The 15356-nt window shown below is 47.2% G+C and overlaps 1 protein-coding gene across 2 annotated transcripts in view; it reads left to right on the top strand.

The window, feature by feature from the left end:
• Nucleotides 1-15356, top strand: part of TMEM131 (transmembrane protein 131) — an 892454-nt gene that overhangs the window by 471363 nt on the left and 405735 nt on the right. For both annotated transcript variants that reach the window (XM_069204268.1, XM_069204267.1), the window contains exon 20: nt 7344-7496. In XM_069204268.1, the coding sequence (XP_069060369.1) occupies nt 7344-7496 (153 nt within the window). The remainder of the gene's footprint in view (nt 1-7343; nt 7497-15356) is intronic.

Genomic DNA, 15356 nt, shown 5'->3' with positions numbered 1-15356 from the left:
ACTCCAAGTCCTCAAAAATCTAAGAAGTCAAAGCGTCCTTAAACTTCTCCTCATCCGTCGCCCAACAAGAAGAGGAAATGACAACATTCTAGGCCTTGCTCTGCGGAGCCGGTGTCTGGACCGACTCTGTGCCTCCCCGAGTTTTCAAGAGCTGGAGTGACCCCTGCCCAATTGAAAGAGTTTTATGAGGCCATGCCCCTCATTTTTGGGCAGTCTGACACCGCTCGAGCGCCTTCGGGCCCCACAGAGTCGAAAGGGACCACTTCGGGTTGTGCTTCGGCGGCATCGACCTCAGCACCGAAGAGCACCCATGGATCCAGTCCTGAATCCAGACTGACATCCGTCGTACCACTCTCGACTTTCCCCGGAGCTTCCCGTGCCCACGGGCAGCTTCATCCTGTATCTTATTCCTGACTCCAACACAGAGCTGGTTGGGTGTTGTACGACTCCGACCCAGGCAGGAGCCTTGCCTCCTATGTCTGATCCTGAACCCCTTTCTTATGGGCTAGGTTACAGTGAGGAATGGTAGGGGTCGCTGGGCCCCTTAGAATATCAGCTGCAAAATCCTATGGATCGGTGTACAGACTTGGGCGAAGGCAGCGGACTGAATACTTATCCAGATACTGTTTATCCAGATACTGGCATGCTTTCTCCCTGTACCATGGCTACAGAGGACTTGGCTTCCTATTCCGTGATGGAGACGAGCAGCTGAGGTTCTAGACGTTGAGTTGCCTTCGGTGGCCGTCAGGACTAACCTCCTGAAAGGTGCTTCAACCTGGAGCTTCCTGCTCAGAACCCATGCTCCTTTTTAATGAGGGCTTCATGGATATCCTACTGGGTACTTGGTCCAAACCCAGCACTCCTGTGAACAGCACAATTGCCTGCAGCCATTGCCCTGCTTCAGGGGACCCACGTTTTCTGATGCAAAACCCCACCCTTGAGGGCTTACTTATACAAGCCTCCTTTTCCCAGGATCCATTTACTTCCACACCCCCAAATAGGGAATCCAAAAGGCAGGAAATACTTGACAAAAAGATTTTTTTCTTCCACCAGCCTAGGATTGCGGTCCGTGAAACACACCATTCCTCTTGGGACGTTATTACCACACACTGTGGGACACAGTTGCACATGTGTTGCCACAGGTCTCGGAGGAGGCCTGGGCTGTACTCTCTGAGGCACTTGTTGATGGGAGAGATGCAACAAAGTTCACCATCTGTTGCAAACTGGGCAGGACCGACTTACTGGGCAGAGCAGTTTTGTCGACAGTGGCCATGAGGCGCCATGCCTGAACAAACTTTTGGTCTAAATTTATCTTTGTGAATCGAGCCCTGAGGGCCCTATTCATGAAGATAATGTTAGACCAAAAGTCTAACTTTACTACTTTTCTGTATACACAAAGGTATGTTACTAAGAGTAAAGTTAGACTTTTGGTCTAACTTTACCCTTGTGAATCTGGACAGAAGTCTGTATCAGATGACCAAATTACTTACCTTCGGAAACGCCTTATCTGGTAGAGGCAATTTCTGGTTGCAGATTCCTTACTGACTTGCCCATTCTCCCCACTGTGCGATCTGATTTCTAGGGTCTGGGACTCCCCTTCCAGGGCCTTAGGTTTGGCGCACCAGTAGTCATTGTTCTTCATGACTTAATGCTTCTGGTGTGGAAAGTCGTGAAAAGAAACTGATGTCAGCGCGCCAGGGTGGCACCTATATAGGATCCGGAACTTCATATCTGGCTCAGTGGCAGCTGCCGATGTATGCAAAGCTGATCGACGCCACCGAACGGCTTGCAGGGGTACTGCTCCAGCAAATTCTCTGGATCCAGTCTGAAGCCTGGGGGAAATTCAAAGGTAAGTAATCCGCAAATAGATATTCTCTCTATCAGCTAAGGTATTAACTAAGATACAGATTTATTTATTTATTGCTTGAGCAATGAAAATAATTACAAAAGAATAAAAATCCTTATTTTGTAATTAAAAACTACTGTAGTGGAAGAGGCCTGATCAGCATAATTAGTCATTAAATGAAACAAAACATGGTGGTCCTTCCAGTTAAAACCAAGTATTACTCAAGTTAAATAATTGATAGCGGGCAGTCAGTGTGTGAGTCATATCCCCGATCTCGCCACTGGTAAAATCCAGGGGCTTATCAATGCTACTGCCACTTTCATAAACCTTACAGAATGGGCTGCTACTTGCGCTGATTCCCCTCCCAGGCAGCACACTAAGGCGTCTTCGAAAGTCTGGATGGCTAAAATTCACCAGAGCAACTGAAGCAAAAACCTTCTTAATCATGCCAGTTCCTTGCAGATACATAGCATGTGGGTCAAAGTTGCTTCACTCTTGGCACAAAGGTGGCATTGCTTGTTCTCCTCTTCCAAGTTCCTCTGCCTTCAAGGGAATTAGCCCAGAGTGCCAGCCCATTAGTTGTCATTTAATGTTTGGATTAATCGGCAGGGATAAGTAAAGTGGCAAAGACCCTGGTTTGTACAACCCCGAAGCTCATCCACCATGTGCCAGTATTTTTACTGCATGTGCGTCTTGCTCGGTTGAGATTAACTTTGCTTGTTTAATCAACGGTTTGGCTGCCACAAATGCTGGAAGACCACTTGCCCATATTGTGTGTGCCTCTAGTTCCCCAAAGTCTGTTATCCAGATCTGTGTCAGTCTGGAAAAAGAGCTCATTAAGTCATGTTACTAATTGCATGAAGCAAATCCAGGTATGAATGGAATTGAATGCACTTAGCCTAAACAGCCAAAAACCCTTAAGCCACCAAATTAGGCCCTTGTAAAGATTAACACCTTCCTCTTGCATTGTCACAGTCAGTGAAAATTTAACATATTCCTCCTCTTGTAACTCTAATTTGACAAAGATCTACCCAACAATTGAAACGTGTTATTAAGAATGCCTTTGACAATCCAGGGCTGCTAAGTAGCACGTTGCCCTATTTTTACAAATTTTTCCATAAAATTGATTTGACTTTGTACAGGTGAATTCCTGGACTACTATACTATAGTAGCATTGTAGAAAGTTGGTACTGTTAATACTATATCTATATCAAAATGAGATATAGTATGCACAGAGTCCAGAGGTTCCCCGGAGGCTTAAGAGGCTAAAGCAGATAGTACTAATGCTCTCTTTTGTGGTAGTGTGACGAAGCAGTTAAGCATATCAGGGAGTCGTGCAAAGCATTTGTTGTACACACATAGGCAGTAACTCTGTGACTTCCTCTAGGCCAGTGGCTTTTATATAGCAAAAATATATTTTGTTTCTTAATTTCTAGAACCATAAGGTTCAAGTTGCAGGTTAGTTCATTGACTAGTATCCAACGTGTGTATCAATACCACTTTGTTTCAATTTGGCAAATAAAACTGTTTTCAAGAAAATAGCAAATATCAGTTTTAACGTTGACTGCAATTTTCAGAAACAGTTCGGGGGGGAAGAAAAGTTAGTACATTTTTGTGGTAAGTACAAGACTTAACAGTTCCAGTCGCCAGTGTTTAAGATGTCCACAGGCTGGGGTTTAAGTTATCCCCAAACATCCACCACCAGCAACATGGGACCGGAGGGGGGCAGAGGTCAAAGATGATGCAGGACTTCAAATGTAGCCCTAAGGAGTCTGGGGGTGCTTGGAATCAGGCCCCCTTGCAGGTAAGTACCTGCGTTTTCTGGGGACAGACCTGGAGGGTTTAGATGAGCACGGGGTGGTAGGTCAGCACCCAACACACCCCCTCAGGGGCGGCACAGTGTCTGGCTCCCTATCCTTTCCAATCGGGGAACACCAGGGGTCACAGAGATGCTGCAGGTTAAGTCCAGGGGGGCGATTCTGGAAAACCACAGGCTGGACAAGGAGGAGGACGCTTGCTGGACCAGTCATTGGATTCCCCAAGGCCAGAGGGGTGTGAGTGCAAGGGTACCTTTAGGTGTCTGGAATCTTTGTCTGGTTCTCTGGATTTAGGCTGCAGGCGTTGTGTTGGACAGGAGGGGTGGACACTAGGTCAGTATTGCCTGGGGACTAGCTCTAGTTGGTTGGACCAACTGGACACAGGCCGTGGACATCTGGTGCAGAGTGGGCAGGACTCACGGATCTGGGGCGATTCTGGAGTTCTTTGTTGGAGTTTCTTTCTGGACAGGGCCACTGTCCACAGGAGATCTTGGTCCTCTGGGGTGTAGGTAGTCCTCTTGAGGCTTTTAAGAGGTTGCTGGTCTTGCAGAATGCATCGCCTTTTGGGAGCAGGGCTTCAGGAGCTGGAGACAGGCTGTAGGGCTGGGACCAAGTCAGTTGGTGTCTTCAGTCTTCTCTGCTGGGGATCACCTTAGCAGTCCTTTTTCTTGTTTTCTTCTTGAGGTCGCCAGGAATCTGACGAGCTAGGTTCAGTGGAGCCCTTAAATCCTGTATTAAGGGGCGTTACGCCAGTTGGAGGGCTGTAACCAGTGGCTACTCTCCCTTTGGATGAGTACACCCTCCTGGTGTCCACTCCCTTTGGGGAGGTGGACACAGACCTAACCCTATTGATCCATGTCCTCCAACCCAAGATGGAGGATTTTGCAAGGAGGGGGTCTCTTCAGCTCTGGACACCTTGTGGGTGGCCCCAGCTGAAATGCTCACTCCTCCTTAATTTTCAAAAGTTGCCCACTGCACTTGCTGCCAAAAGTGGGGCTTTGTCCAAAGGGAGGGGGAAAATACATTAGCTGGAGTGCCCTGGGGCACTGTAACAGGAGGCCTGAGCATTTGAGGCTCACTGCCACGTGTTACAGTACCTGCAGGGGGGAGGTGTGAAGCACCTCCACCCAGTGTAGGCTTTGTTTCTGGCCTGAGAGATCGCAAAGACTCTCACCCCACAGGGTCAGAATCTTGTCTCTTAGTGGCATACTGGCACAGACTGGTCAGTCCTGCACTAATGGATCGGGTAAAATACAGGGGGCATCTCTAAGTTGCCCTGTGGGTGCAATTTTCAATAAATTCAACATTGGCATCAGTGAGGGTTCATTGTGCGGAGACGTTTGATACCAAACTTCCCAGACTTCATTGAAACCATTATGGAGCTGTGGAGTTTGTAATGACAAACTCCCAACCCCTATACTCTGTATAGCCACACTGCACTAAAAATGTCTAAGAATGGACTTAGACGTTGTAGGGGCATATTGCTCATACAGCTATGCCCTCACCTGTTGGGTCGTGCACCCTACCTTAGGGCTGTAAGGCCTGCTAGAGAGGTGCCGTATCTAAGCCACAAGCAGTGATTTGTGGCAATGGTACCCTGAGGGGATGCCATGTCGACTTTACCTTTTTTCCCCACCACCACACACAAGCTGCATTGTCAGTGTGTATATGTTTGGTGAGGGCACCCTTAGGGTGGCACAATATATGCTGCAGCCCTTGGGGGCCCTCCCTGGACATAGGGCCTTTGTTACCACTGGTACCTTTTACAAGGGACTTAGCTGTGGGCCAGGGGTGTGCCAATTAGGGAACAATGGTACAGTTTTAGGGAAAGAACACAGGTGCTGGGGCCTGATTAGCAGGATCCCATCACACACTCAGTCAAGTTGACATCAGATATCGGGCAAAAAGTGGGGGTACTGCAAACAAGGGACCAGTTTCATACAAGCATGTACATTGAGCTCCCGAAGAAAACCATAGTCAAAGGTGTACAATGACTCCTGATGAGGAGAGGCTGCAATTTCAAACTCTTTGCGTACTCCATCAATCCCTCCATAATCTTACACCAAAGCGTTTTTTTATCATCATCCTGTTTGGTGTTTAAGATCTGTGTCCAAGAACTTGTGTTTAATTGCCTCATGTATACGTTAAGAATGTAGAAAAAGAGCTCCATGTGTTCAAGAACGCTGACACATGTAGAACTACTTCTTCTCTTGCTTGAAGACAGCTTTTGTAAAAATCTTACTACTCACCTTTTCTAATTTGCCTATGGCATGCAAGCTTAGAGCTAAATAGCCTTTGTTACAGCATTGCCTCTGATATCTCCTACTTATTTATCACTAACCAACAGGGTAGATGCCCAACTTATTGACATCTATGCATTATTCAAGCCAAATTGTTCTCTTTTTTAATGACTCTTTACCGCTGTTATGAGGAGTTGCATGTATGACCTCCACACTCTCTTGTTCAACTGAAATGAATCCTGGAACTCATCTTGATATACTGAACGTCTCTGATCCTTTAGGTAATGTAACATGCATTTCCAGTTATTGCTAAATCTCATATTTTCGTTTGCTAATGCTTCACAAAAACCTCATAACAAATGAAATATTTTCTTTGTCTCATCGAAAAATTTGAGTAGAAAATAAGTGATTGCACACAAATTCAAAGGTTGCCTGTTCTGTTAACAGAAGTCAGGCTAATGATTCCTGTTGGTCATTCCTGCTGACAAATATGCTTTCTGGCAAAAAATGTTCTGCATACATGTGTTTATACTTTTATGGTGTAGACGATATCAAAACCTCTTTTTCCATCTTTCCATATACTCCCCGCTCCTTCCCCCCCCCCAAAACAGAAAGCCGGTTAGAGAATTAAACAATAGTAGGGCAAGCAGTTTTCCTCATTAAAACAAAAATGCACATGCCTACGTTGCCTTTTTCTGTAGAAAGAGAATTTTTCGAGAAAGATCTGATAATGTGGTCTCTGAAAATTGAGTTTTATGTTTGTTTGCTGTACAGTATTGTTTTTTTACCTCCTCCTTGTTTTTTGTTTTTTACCACACTCTTCATTTTCCTTCTTGTGTTTGCTTTTTGGTTTCCCTAACCCTCCCCCACCTTTTGATTCAGATTTCCACCTCTTCTGACACTATTTACCATGTCTCTTTATTTTTGTCCCTCTGTGTTTGGATTCTGATCCTCTGGCACAAGTACACATACAAAAGACAGTACCATGAAAGTTTATGTATTGACTACAAACTCTTTCCATATTGTACAGCACATTACATTCCTAATATTTTAGGAATGATAATCATGTTTTTTCATACTAGAAAAAAGCCATTAGATATCTGGCTCCAGTGGAAATATTTGACAAAAACCTGAGTTGAAGATTTCGCCAGTTAAACCATTCTCAAAATTTGATTTTTCTTTTAGTATAAATTCATAAGGTAGTTCAAATTAAAATCGTGCTTGTTGAAAAAGTGTATGAGCAATTGTCATAAAGCTTCCATCCATATTAATGTGTTTTTGGCATTGCAGTGGCCGCTCTGACTTTGCTTCTGTAGTATGCTGTTGTACATAAAAGTCCAAATGAATAAATTAATAAAATATTTTTCAATTTGGTCTTTTGAGAGATTACTTATTGAGTTATGCTCTTCAACTACAAATGTTTTCCTTTTTCTTTCCTAGGGTAAAGTGGTTCACCAGAGCCTAAACATTGTGAGCTCCTTTTCACAGAGGGTAAAAATTCAGCAGATACGTTCCTTAACAGAAGACTTGAGATTTTATTACAAGCGTTTAAAAAGTAATAGAGAAGACTTAGAGCCTGGGAAAAAGTCAAAGGTAGGTCAAAGCTATTTGCAACGTATGACTTAAATTATTGATGCTGTTTTAAACTTTTAATCTGATAGATACATCTAGTTGTAGATTCCTTACCATAGAATTTCCCAAGGGGTCGGTCTGGAACCTGACATTTTTTTCGAGCAGTACTCGGGTTCTATATGGGCACCACCCCGACGCGCTGACGTCCGTTCTTTTCTTTCTGCGCCAGCCTGGGCTGACCCGAAGAAAGAGCCACCCCCAAGTCACTTTTTGACTGGTCTTTTTTCGACTTTTGTCAAAGCTTTTAAAATATTTAGTACTACTGGTGTGTCAAATATGTCTTCATGTATGACCGGGTTCAAGCCCTGCGGATCCTGCCATTGGGCGATGTCCATAGGGGATCCGCATCTTGTGTGCCTTTGGTGTCTGGAGCGTGACCACGACCCAAAGTCGTGCACCAAGTGCCTGACCTTGAATCCAAAAGCTTTAAGGGAGCGGTCCCTAAAGATCATAGCTTGGCTCCGCGTAAGTCCGGATCTCGGTCGAGAGGAAGGTCATCGTCTGTCAGCCAGTGTCACAAGGGAGCATCATTGATCTATGTCTCCCTCTGTGGAGCCTGAGTCTGGGCTGACTCAGCACCTCCCCGAGTTTATGGAAGCCGGAGCAACCCCTGGCCAACTCATGGAATTTTATGAGGCCATGTGCCTCATTTTTTGGCAGTCCAACTCTAATGGTGTGCCTTCGGGCTCCGCCCTAGAGTCAGAAGGGGCACCTTTGGTTTCCGCGATAGCAGCTTTGGCCTGGGCTCCGAGACCTCCCAGGAATCAGTTACCGGATCCTGACCCACTGCAGTCGGACCCATTCGACCTTTCCCTGGTACCGGTCCAGGCGTCTGTGCTTCTGGCGCAGCTCGTGCCCCTGGGAGAAGCCCCCTCGTCCTCATTGCCAACTCTGACACTGAGCCAGATGGGCATCACATGACGAACTCTGACAGAGGCCTTGTCCCCTAGGGCAGATCCTGAAAATTTTTCCTCTGGGCCAGGTTACGACAAGGAATTGGAGGTGTAGGAGGCCTGCACAACTAGATGCGGTGCAAAGGGGTTCCATCCAAGCAGCTCCAATGAGGCACCACAGTCTTCTCAGTTGCAAAGAGGACAGGTCAGACCTCTGAAGAGCCACAGAACACCACCACCTGTGTTGCAGAGACTTGAAGAGTCCGTGGGACAGCAGGATCCACAAACCGGTCATCGATGTTTAGGTACCTGTGAGTGCAGGGGAGAGACTCCATCAATCCAAAGGAGATTCCTTCCTATATGATGTTAGTGCAGGCAGAGTCCTTGTGACTCCGGAGGATTCACAGCCAAGGAAGTAGCAGAGTCCTTGCAATACCTGGGGATAAAGTTGCAGGAGGAGCCCTCCTACCAGTTGCAATCTTGGGTTGGCTCCAGGTGAAGTCCAGCAGCAGAATTTGGTGTCCAGGTCCCATAAGTGTCTTGAGGAAGGATCTTGCAGACAAATGTGGGCTCCCATCCTCAGGGGAGCCCTTACGGAACCCAGGAAAGGGGTTGGACGACTTCTGCAGTGACCCGCCTATCGGCGGAGGGGGATGGGCAGGGGGGCTATTCTGCTGGACTGACCAGTCAGATGACCCCAGGAGCCTCTGCTTATCCTATTTCTAAGATGGCAGAATCAAGAGGCTTCCTCGCAGAGCTCTGTGTGGCTCCCTAGGGCAGGAGCTGGACAGGGGGTGTTCACTCACCTGTCTTTTGTGTGTTTTCTTGCCAGGTCTGGAGCTAGGGGCTCCTGCACTGGAGAAAAACGGTTTTGCAAGGAGGACACCAAATGTGCCTTTTAAAGTAAACTTGTGGTTCTCAGGAGCAACCTCACCCTAGCCTAGAGACACCTATTACTAGAGGAGATGTAGTAACACCTCTCCTCTACAGGAAATTCTTTGTTCTGCCGTTCCCTGCCCGAGCTAAACTCTGCAGCAGGAGGGCAGAACAGTGTCTGGGGTTGATGACAGCGCTGGCTTGCATGCAGACCCTGCAAGAATGCACAGTCAGACATGGGAGATCTTCTAAGGAACCCCCAAAGTACATTGTATTGTGCGGCTAACACTGAAATAGGTGTAGTTGCATGATTCCAACATGTTTGATAACAAACAGGACCAGGTTCAGTGAGGCCAACCTCTGGAATGTGGCAGGTACATTTTTCAATCCAAAGGGCATCACAGTGAACTGGAAGTGCCCACCAGTAGTTGAAAATGCAGCTTTGGCAGCATCTGTCAACCTGATCTACGAATAGCCTGCAGACAGGTCAAAAGTGCTGAGATACGTGGCTGCAGCCAGAGTATCAATAAGTTCATCTGTCCTGAGGATAGGATGGGCATCAGTCTTAGTCTTAGTCCTAGGCTGCATCGAGGCCTCTGTAGTCTTGTCAGAACCTCATTTCTTTTTTTCCCACCCTGGGAATGAGGTTTGGGTACAAGGACTACATAACTAGCCCAAGGGACGTCTGGAGGCTTAATAACCCCCAACTCTAGCTTCTTGGAGACTTCTGCTCTGCTGTAGTCTCTAACATGGTCTGGTTGCCTGTAGATTTTACTCTTAACATGAAGGCTGTCACATCATGGCATACCAGATAGTCAGACTGGGTGTCAGAGAAAAAAGTTCTGAGAACTGACTAAGCACCTGTCGGCAATCAGTTTGTTGCTCGTCAGTTAAGCTGTTAGCAAAGACTAGTTCATCCACTGAACCATCAACAAGGTTGTGCGAGAGGAGATCAGGGAGAGGGTCACTCTCTTCCTCCTGTAGCCCACTCCCTTCTGGTGAACCTCTCTGTAGGCAAATAGAAGGAAAGGTAATAGGACATCCCATCTCATCCTGCGCTTTTCAGATAATCCCATAATAATAACCTCTAAGGGCCTTGTTGAATCTTTCAACTAGCCCATTACCCTGTGGATGAGAGAGTATGGTGAATTTATAAGTTACACCACACTATTTTCAGTTAGCTTTCAGGTAGTCCGCCATGAAATGGTCACCTCTGTCTCACACCGCCTCCTTAGGAAAGCCCAATCTGGGAAAAAATTCTAAGAGGGCCTTGGCCTCTGCAGGAGCTGTAGTGGTCCTAAGGGGACTAGCTTTTTGGTATCTGGTAGCATGGTCCACCAGAATAACTCTGTTTCCTGAGGCTATAGGAAGGTCTAAGGGACCAACAATGTCAATCCCCACCCTCTCAAAGGGAACCCTAACCACTGGTAGTGGTATTAAAGGGCCCTTTGTAGTGCCACCTGATTTGCCACTGGCTTGTCAGGTGAAAAAGGAGCAACAAAACTTCTTTGTGTCTTCAGACATGTGGGGCCAGGGAAAGTGTGGAGCAAGTCTGTCCCAAGTCTTGCTTCGCTCACGATGTCCTGCAAGGGGGATGTCCTGTGCCAAGCTCAATAGAAACTCACTAAAGTTCTGGGGAACAAGTAACCTTCTGGTAGCACCAGGTCTCTAGCATCAGAATATAGGAGACCATCTTTGTAGTAAATCCTATGAGATCCACTGACATCCCCTGACTCTTCTTTAGCAGATTGCTGCCCGACTCCTTCAAGAGAGTGGCAGGATTTCTGTTCCTCTCTGGAGGGTCCTCCTTCTCCCAAAAGGTCTGTAGTGCCAGACCCAAACTCCTCTAGGGCAGTTCCCTCACAAGGGGCAAGATCATCTCCCTGATGAGACTGATTCTCACATGCAGTCTTGGTGGAGAATAACGTCTTACACTTATACCTCTCCTCTCCTTAGGAGCTGCCTGGGTCATTGTTCCATGCTCCAATGCTCCTTGTTCTCCCTGCTTCTTGGCCTGTGCTCTAGGTGCCACAAATACACTCTGAGGGCTGCCCAGCATGGCTGCATTGGTTTGCAATTCCACTTCAGCCAAAGCTGACGTCTCCAAATCAAATCATTGCCTATAAGACACTCTGCAGGAATTGATGAGGATACCACACCTTTCTTAGGGCCAGTAACAACCCCCCCCCAGCTGAAATTAACCACTGCCATGGGGTGGCACTTAGTGATGTTGTCTACGTTGGTTACTTGGTAAGTGTGCCCAAGTAGGGTTTGCTCAGGTGACACAAGTTTTTCAACCATTATAGTGACACTTGCACCTGTGTCCCTGTAAGCCTCTGCCTCAATACCATTATTGAGGGGGTGCTACCTGTATGTCCTCATATTAGGAGGCCAGGCAGCCGAGTGGCAAGGTAAATTCCACCCTTTGATACCAGGACAGCCTCAGTGGTTTCCCTGAGTAGACCAGAGTCCACTGCAGTACCTAAGGTGAACCCAGCTACACCCTAGATTGTAGTACTATTAGTGCTACTGGTAGGTGCACTAGAAGAAGTAGTAGTAGTACTGGAGCTTTTCTTAAGACAACTGGGATCAGATGTCCCGTGGCCTTTTGCCTTACGGACAAAGCACCAAGTTTTCTTACCAGAGGAAGAGAAGGATTCTGGCCCCACCCCCCAAAAGAAGTTGTTTGTGGACCTGAAGAATACTCTTTCTTCTTATCTTTGTTTCTTACCATCCTTCTTTGGGAATTAGAAGAATACCCTTTCTTATGGTGACCCCACTGAGATTTCTTACCCTGGTGCAGACCCACTTGTCTGCCTCCTTTCTCAATTCTTTGGGAAAGGTCAGCTCAGAGTCCACTGTGTATTGGTGAAGTTTACAGACACACAGTTATTAAGGATGTGCTCTCTCATCATCCGCTTGTACAGCCCTTCATTGTCATGCACATTACTACCATGTAACCAACCTTCCAGAGCCTTAACTGCACAGTCTACAAAGTCAACCCAGTCTTGAGAGAACTCTTGCTGAGTTTCTCTGAACTTACTCCTGTATTCCTCAGTAGTAAGCCCAAACCTCTCAATCAGTGTCTTCTTCAAGACCTGGTAGTTATCCGCATCTTCCTCCCAGACTGCCAAAAGTTTGCCTCTTCCTTTGTCAGCAAAGGAGGGTCACAGGATAGTTGCCCTTTTGGACTTTACAGACCCTCTCCAGAGCAGTAACCCACTTGTGATATAATTTCCAGACTTGTAAGGAGGGGAACTATCCTGCTGAGATTCCTAGAGTCATAGTGTTTGTCTCTGACCCTGGAGTCTTTCCTGCTGCCACCATTAAGTTCTAACGCCAAATTCTTCCTCTCTCTCCAACCTCTAGGGCTTCCCTTTCAAGGGCCATCTGCTTCCTCTTCAACTTGAGCTTTGCCTTCTCAGGTTTGAGCAAGCTGTACCCTCTAGCTAAAGTTACCTCCTCTGAGTTAGAGTGGGTGGATTCAGCAGACGATGCTGAGGACAATGAGGATGAGGAGGACCTATTCCTCCTTGGAACCCTTTTTACCAACCCAGGGGAAGTGAAAGTGGGCCTAAATGTGCCACCCCCCCAACTCTCTTTACTACCAGTACCTCCCTTGTACTGACCTAGGGTTGTCCTCCAGGATCTCCTCTAAATTCTCATGGATATATCCAGAGTATGAGCCTGAAGTACCAGGTGCTTCCTTTTCCATCTCTGGGGGCCCACCCCTCTCATCAAGTCCTCCCTACTCTACCGGCCTCTAAGGGTTCTGGAGGTCATCTTGGATGAGCATCTATAGGAGATAAGATTTACTCGGCGATTATCTGTCTTCAGTTTCCTAGCTTTACACAGGGTCCTAAGGTCTTGAAACTTAAGAGCACTATACCTAGACTCCTGAGTCTGTTCTGCTCCATAAACAGAAGAAATAGTACTGATGTATTGTAAGTGTATCTACACCTGCCCTGGTGTTCTAAACTTTGAAAAAGATTGGGGCTAGTGCTATTCTAGACCCTTACCAACTCAATCCCCAAAATTCTGAAAAATAGTAATTGTGAAAAGTACAGGAGGTACCCAAGTAAGTAGTGGTTTCTTGTGGAACTAAGTGATAAAGCAGTGTCTTTGCACCAACCGCTACACCAGTATTGTAGGAGGCTGGGTCAATATGTGGTGTACACTTATAAGTGATGCACCCCATACTGTGTCCAGGCAACCTTTTAATGATAGTGTAAGTGGGTCTAGTAACCAAAGCTCTCAAAGGGTAACTGTGGAGAGCAGCTAAGGCATATCGGGGAGGGTGTAAAGCAATTGCAATAACCATAGGACAGGCAGTAATTTGCACACAAGAAAGAATCACACTAGTGTTAGAAACAAAATGTAACATTTATTAAAACACAGGCACTAAACTAACGTTGGTATATCTCCTAATCGGAGATACAAACGCACAAATATATACTTTAAAACAGGTAGGTAAATGCATAAAATAACATGGGCCCCAATGGGATGGGGGGTGCAAACCATATACTTAAAAAATGGGAAGAGAAAGTCACAACTAACCAAGACTGAAATCCAAGGATCTTAAGGGCTGGGGAACTACTAAAACACCAGAGGTAAGTAGCAAGGATTCCCCAGGATCGTGTGCAGAGATGTCACCCAGGGTCAGGTGTCCATAGGATAACATGGGGAAGTCGATGTTAGAGTTTTCGTGTTTCAGGACCCTTCCCAGAGAAGCCAGAGGAAACCCATTGGGACAAGGAGAGTTCGAGAGTGCCCCAGCCCGTGGCTACCCAGAGAAAGTGGAGTACCCGCACAAGGGAGCCCAGGTGCATAGGGGTGAATTTGTGTCAGAACCTCCCGTTGAAGTCGAAGGGGACCGAGGCTGTAGAGCTGCTGTTGTGACCTGTGGACCAGGTCGGTGAACCCAGGTGTGGACTCCAGATGAAGAAGGCCTGTGGAAGGAGGGGACAGAGTCCAGACCTCCTGGAGATGCCCAGGGGGTGCAGGAGGGTGATGCCCATCCTTCCAGAAATTGCTTTCCGATTGGACAGTAGTTATGGAGATGCAGCTGCAGCATCCAGGTGATACAGACTGATCACAGGAGCTGTCCACAAGCTGTCCCACCCTGGTTGTCTCATTGCAGAGTGGTCTTTGGCCAGCAGAACCACCAACAAGCCTTAGCAAATGCAAGAGAAGAGATGCAAGCAGAGTTGCAGAAGAGGGGACCAGCAAGGTCCAATGGATTCAGCCTTTACAGGTAATTTAGGGCCAGCCCTCAGCAGGAAGGAGAGCCAGCAGAAATTGATGGAAACCCCAGGAGGACCCACTGGTAGCAGGCACAGGGACACTAATCTGCTGGACTAACCAGTCCGATGCTCCCAGGGGCCTCTGCTCATCCTATTTCCAGGATGGCAGAATCAAGTGGCCACCTGGCAGAGCTCTGGGCACCTCCCTTGGGAGGAGGTGGACAGGGGGGTGGTCACTCACCTGGCCTTTGTCTGTTTTCATGCCAGAGTGGGAGCCAAGGGCTCCTGCACTGGAGAAAACCGGTTCTGCAAGGAGCCCCACCACCCTAGCCCAGAGGCACCTACTTCTAAAGGAGCTGTTGTAACACCTCTACTCTACAGGAAGCTCTTTGTTCTGCCTTCCCCTGCCCAAGTTAAGTTCAGCAGCAGGAGGGCAGAACAGTGTCTGGGGTCGGCGGCAGTACCGGTTTGCACGCAGACCCTGCATGGCTGCACAGGCAGACAGGGGGGATCCTCTAAGGAACCCCCAGAGTACATGGTATCATGCAACTAACACTGGAATCGGTGTACTTGCATGTTTTCAACATTTGTTTATGCCAAATATGACCAGGTTTGGTGAAATTATTGTGGTTGGACATCTTGTGATGACCAGTGTCCACTACATACCTTAAAATGGCTTCACTGCACTTACAAAGCCCAGCGAATGGAATGAGGGGTTTGTTGGGCTACCTCTCTCTGCTCATGCATGGGTACCCTCACACTTAGAACCATGTACCCTGCCCCTGGGCTGAAGGGCCTATGTTAGGGGT

Source organism: Pleurodeles waltl, chromosome 8 (assembly GCF_031143425.1).
Source record: "Pleurodeles waltl isolate 20211129_DDA chromosome 8, aPleWal1.hap1.20221129, whole genome shotgun sequence".
Classification (NCBI taxonomy): domain Eukaryota; kingdom Metazoa; phylum Chordata; class Amphibia; order Caudata; family Salamandridae; genus Pleurodeles; species Pleurodeles waltl.
Note: the sequence above shows the minus strand (reverse complement) of the source record. Positions and strands in the feature narration are given on the sequence as shown.